At 56.3% G+C, this 5,473-nt stretch overlaps 1 protein-coding gene across 1 annotated transcript; it reads left to right on the top strand.

The window, feature by feature from the left end:
• Nucleotides 1-2,462: 2,462 nt before the first annotated feature.
• On the top strand, nt 2,463-4,611 carry LOC104518621 (uridine-cytidine kinase 2; the record flags this gene model as incomplete). Its single annotated transcript, XM_010167010.2, has 3 exons — nt 2,463-2,622; nt 3,524-3,620; nt 4,469-4,611. Coding segments are annotated over 3 exons (400 nt in total), but the record flags the coding sequence as incomplete, so codon positions are not given.
• Nucleotides 4,612-5,473: the final 862 nt, after the last annotated feature.

Raw genomic sequence — 5,473 nt, 5'->3', positions numbered from 1 at the left:
CATCCTTGTCCTGGGCCCCGGTGGGAGGACGTGTTCTGTCTCCAGCTTCTGGGGGCTACTTTCTCCCTGGGATTTTCTCACCATCGGGTGTCTTGAGTTGGGTATGGAAAAGGATGGTGATTCTCACAGCTGGTGGGGAGTCTTTTCTTCACTTTCCAGGATCAGTAGACCAGAAATCAGTGTGCATAAGGCAGAAGAAAGACTGGCAGGAACTGTCTGATGTCCTCAAATGATTTTATTGTCCATCCACATGCTGTGGTCCAGGGGGATGGTATGAGAGCAACTGGTGTGTTGCTCTCACTGATCCAAAGTAATGAGTCCCTCCCTCGGGCTGGGGGAAGCAGTTTCTGGTGCAGATCCCTATGGAACCTCCTGATCTACAGGCTGGGGATCTGTCTGGGTGGCTGTGCTGGAAGGTGATTTATTCCTCATTGCAAAGCACCTGGGAAGTTTGGTGTCCTCAGCAGCTGTGGTCAAGGCTGAACCCTGCTGTGCTGAATCTCCCTGCTACATGGGCAGCAGCGTCCGGGGGAGAGAACAGGGAGGAAATGTGGAGGAGAGGCACTGTATGTGCCTTGTTTTTTGTGAAATCAATGGGATACAGCTGGATAAGCAATAGGGCTGATGCAGGCTGGAGAAGGATGTGGGGAGTGGGAAAACAGAGGAAAGGGAGAATGGGCTCCGGCTTTGTGTCTGCGTGTGCTGAAGGGCGAGTGACTGGCAGGGACTTGCAGTGCTTTGTTCTGGGTGGCGGCAGCTTGCTGCAGGGCAGAGCTGCTGCCCTGGCTCAGGAAACACAACTTTCCAGCTGTGAGAGGCAGGAGAAGAAGGTGGGATGCTCAGAGGGACCCTATCCCTGACCCAAACCCCAAATTTGTCCCCAGGGCTGTGAGGACTGCTGTCGGGCAGCCCGAACCGGTTGGCTCCGCAGCAGTGCTGTGTGCGGAGACTCTCCAGCCGGGCTGGGGCTGACTCACGCGCAGCGGTCACAGCCAAGTCAGGTCAGCCTGGCCTGGAGGGGAAGAGACAGTCTCTGGGGACAAGGATGCCGTCAAATCTTCCAGCTTCTCAGGCAAACAGCCTTGCCCTCTGCCTGCTGGGGTGACCTCCTCTGCCAGGCATGCCTTCCCCTCCCTGTTCCCGCTTGCTACTGCTGTCTTCATCTGCAGGTTGCCAGCCAGGTATGGAGCAGATGGTTGAGCCAGCGGGGAGATGGGAGCATGGAAAGAGCCATGGGCAGGCTGGGGGAGGCAGGCTGGGGCAAGCAAACCTCTCTTTGCAAAACAGAGCACTCAGCAGAGAGAATTTACGGTAACCAAGGCCAGGAGAGGCTCAGCTGGGCATCTGCCGCAAGCGTTTTTGTGAAGCAGCTCAGTTTGGCACCAGGAGCCCCCGCGTCTCCCTGAACTGTGGATGCTGTGGGGCTGATGCCCAGGGCTCCCGCAGGCAGCAGAGCGCTTCCCCACTGGCCTGATCTTGGCTCTGGCTGGCCGGGGCAGGCGTGCTGGTTGCCAGTTAGTGATGCAGTTAACACGGCAGCCAAGGACTCGTATGACTAAGGAGAAGGGACTGAAGCAGGGTTTGGGATTTGTCCCCCAGGCTGTGCTCTGATTCATGTTGTGATGGCAGGGGCTGGCTGTGACCCTTGGCCGCGCAGCCAGTGCAGTGCCAGCAGAGAGTTGATGCTGGCCACCAGCACCCGGTCTGCTCTGTTCCATGTGTGAGGTGCTGGTTCTTGTGCCAGCAGCCAGAGCCACGTGGCTCTTTAGCTGCTGGCTCTGCAGTGCCCTTAGCCTCACTGTGCCAAGAGGCACCAGGATATGCTCATGGCTGCTCCTCCCAGCCCTGGCAGCTGTGGCAGAGATCCCTGATAAAGTCCCAGAGCTTTCCTCCTGGTGTCTTTTCATCCTGGGCTTTATTTAGGGTATGAAAACAACCTGGTTCTCCCTCTCGGAGAAGCCTATCCCTCACTGTCCATGCAGTGGTGGAGGTTCTGGGCTGGAGCAGGGCTGGCAGAACCAGAGCACTGAGGCTGCCTCCCAGGGAGGAGGCTCAGCCCTGGTGCCACACACAGCTCTGCTCCCTGGGGAGCTGCTGGGCAGGCTGGAGCTGGCTGCAGGGACCCTGGGAGCAGCTGAGCTCAGGCAGCAGCCGACTGGTTTCCTGCTGTAGTTTGTGCACAGAATAGGAGCTGTGGGCAGGCCAGAGGGACAGAGGAGAGAGAGGCAGGGAGCAAGCTTGGTGCTGATTTCACACTGAAGGGCCCCATGGTGATGACCCTGGAGAACTTTTCCCTCAATGGCTTTGGGCTGTGCCTTTGAGGGGGACCACAGACTCTCAGCTGGAGGTCCAGCAAGCAGTGCCCCATGCACCCAGCAATAGCTGTTACCTGGGGGCATCCTCTCTGTGCAGCTCAGGTGCTACTTGCCACTGACTTGCCTCCTTTGCTTTTCCTTTCCCAGTCCTCAGTATGCTCCAAGATCGTCCAGCTGCTGGGCCAGAATGAGGTGGACTACCGCCAGAAGCAGGTGGTGATCGTGAGCCAAGACAGCTTCTACCGGGTCCTCACCTCGGAGCAGAAATCCAAAGCACTCAAAGGCCAGTTCAATTTTGACCACCCAGGTGAATGGAGAACAGCACTGGGGCTCTGCTGTGCAGTGGGGGGTGAGGGCTAGAGGGGGACCCCCACTCCACCAGCAAAGATCCTTGCATGGATGCTGGGACTATGTCCCCACCTGGAACAGGAGTGGGTGGCTTAATTAAGCTCTTCTGGAGGGTGGCTGGGGGACATCTGTATCCTCTGCAGTACAACCTCTGTCTCTCTTGGGCAATAAACTGCCTTTGGTTGGAGTGTTTGGGATGAGAAAGGGCAGGTTGTGAACCCTCACACTTAAGACACTCCTCCCTGCAAAAACATCCCCTAGTTCAAAAACCTTTCTGGTGCAGCTGGGTCAGGAGCAGGGAGATCTGGCCTGGCACAGCCTCCTGGAGCCAGCAGCTCCATATCCCTTCTTCAAGGAGGAAACTGTCTTGTGCAGCTGCTCTGCAAACCCATCCACTGAGGGAGTCCACAACAGGGACTCCTTGAACCATCTCTGGACTTGGTGGGGAAATTTCAGGGCTACTGTCCCTTCGTCCCCACAAGGACAATGGCTGGAGGCAGCGAGCACTGAGCAAACAGAGCTCTGTCTGTCTGGCAGCTCGAGGCTGAAACACTGCTCCAGTCTCTCCGAGGGCTGGAGCCCCGGAGGAGATGCCTTCCCCAGCCCAGGCTGTCAGTGCTGCCATACAAGGATGGTATTGATCTCTGCGGGCCAAATCCCAGGCTGGTGCAAAGTGGTGAAACTCCATGAGCTCTGGGTTAGCTGAGCCTTGCTACACCCATGCAGGGCTTTCCTCCCAAGTCTGTGTGTCTGTCTGTCCCCAGCATGGGGTGCCAGTGGCTCTGGCTAAGTTGAGCTCAGTGTCTGGTGGGTGGGAGAGGTTGCAAAGCTGCCTCGGGTAACATTTCCTCTCTCCTCAGATGCCTTTGACAACGAGCTGATTGTGAAAACACTCAAAGAGATCACGGAAGGGAAGACTGTCCAGATTCCCGTCTATGACTTTGTCTCCCACTCCAGGTCTAACAGCTGCCCCTGCCTTGCTGTGCCTCTGCTAATGCCCTGTGACACAGCACAGCCCAAACTGCCTGCCCCTCTGCTTCTGCCCACTCTTAGGCATCTAACCTACCACGACAACCAAAAGTTTCAGTGTTAACTACTCCAAACCCCTTGGTTAGAGGATCCAGGGCAGGTACAGGTTTAGTCTGAGGGTCTGGAAAGCTGCACAGCCATGCAGTTGCATCCAGCAACATGCAGGCATCAGTGGAGGGGGTTTATAGCTCCCCTTTTCTTCCCCCATATACAATTTCTCTCCCTGTAAACTCTCTGTTTGCAGCTTTAACAAGCATTCCAGGCTCAAACAGTATGGCACTGCCATGAAAGGAGGACAGTTCTGGCTCCTGTAACTCTTCCCTTGCATGTGTTCAGTTTGTTTTTGCATGCCTGTGTTGGTCACGGATGGTGTGACCCTGCTCCATTTCCTGCAAAGCGCTGTGGTGTCGGGGAGGGCTGCCCGGTCCCAGGGGAGCAGAGCTGGCCCTTGTAGGTTCCTGTGGGTCAAGCCCCATGCACAGGCTTTCTGGGCTTTATGGCTTGGCACAGAACACTTGCAAGCAGCAGCTGGCCGAGGTTGGGGGGAGAAGGGCTAGTCTGCTTCCTGCTCTGCCATTTGTCCTTCTAGGAAGCGTATGTATGCCCTGGATTCCCTTCACCGCGGCGGGGTAGGTCTGCCCTCTCTTCTGTCGCTCCCCTGGTGCAGCAGTGATGTCCCAGGGTTGGAGCAGTGCCTAGGAGCACTGCTGCTTCCCCCACCTCTCTTGGCTTGTTCCTCCCCACCAGCATATTTTGACTCTTCTTCCTTCTGCTAGGAAAGAGGAGACGGTGACAGTCTACCCTGCCGACGTGGTGCTCTTCGAAGGCATCCTGGCCTTCTACAGCCAGGAGGTGCGGGATCTCTTCCGCATGAAGCTCTTTGTGGACACAGATGCAGACACCCGGCTGTCCCGCAGAGGTGAGGCCCAAGCCTACCTTGTGCAGCAGGGACAAAAATGTCACTTAACCGATGTGGGTGGCTTGTTGCAGAGGCAGGTGACAGTGACCAGAGCAGAACTGGAACTGGCACAGAGCTCTGCTGCTGCTCGCAAACAGCCAGGGAGGTTTTCCTCCCCAGTGCAGAGTGTCACACAGGGCAGCTTACTGCAGTGGGGAGCACCTTGCTCCATGTCCCTTGGGATTCAGCGAGGTTTTTGCTGCCTTGGCTGGGATTCCTCCTTTGATGGATGCAGCAGTGTGACTACTGAGCATGCTGTGTCCTCACACGGCCCTGTGGCACCAGCCCTGTGCCATCAGCTGAACAGCAGCTACTGCCAGTCAGCAGGTACCAGCAGGGAAGCTGGTGGTGCAGTGGGCACAGCAGAGCAGCTCGACAGCTCAATCAGAAGGCAGTGCCTGATGGATCCGCTCAGGAGCTGGGGTATTTGAGGATAGCATTTAGGTGTGAAGGTGGATGATGAAGATAAGGAGTTTGGTTTTACATCTGGGTGGCATTTAGGTGTGAGGGTGTCCATTGTGAATGATGCAGGTAGGGAGTGTGGTTTTACATCTCGGTTTGTGCAAGCACAGCCAATGCAGTGTGGAGCTTCTTTGTAGTACTTGGCTCTGGGGTGATGGCTTTGGGGACAAAGAGCTCTAGAAACCAGAATATCCCTCTCTAGGACTCCCCATGTCCAACTGGCTATGCTGTGGGTTGCCAGCTGATGTAGGAGGGACTCTAGCTTTGCAGGGTCTGTGTGGCTTGAGATGCCATTCATTTCAAAGTAGCCTTTAGGAGTGGGGTCACTGATGTGAGACCTGGACAGGCTGGAGAGCTGGGC

Source organism: Antrostomus carolinensis, unplaced genomic scaffold, assembly GCF_000700745.2.
Source record: "Antrostomus carolinensis isolate BGI_N321 unplaced genomic scaffold, ASM70074v2 scaffold52604, whole genome shotgun sequence".
NCBI classification, from domain to species: domain Eukaryota; kingdom Metazoa; phylum Chordata; class Aves; order Caprimulgiformes; family Caprimulgidae; genus Antrostomus; species Antrostomus carolinensis.
Note: the sequence above shows the minus strand (reverse complement) of the source record. Positions and strands in the feature narration are given on the sequence as shown.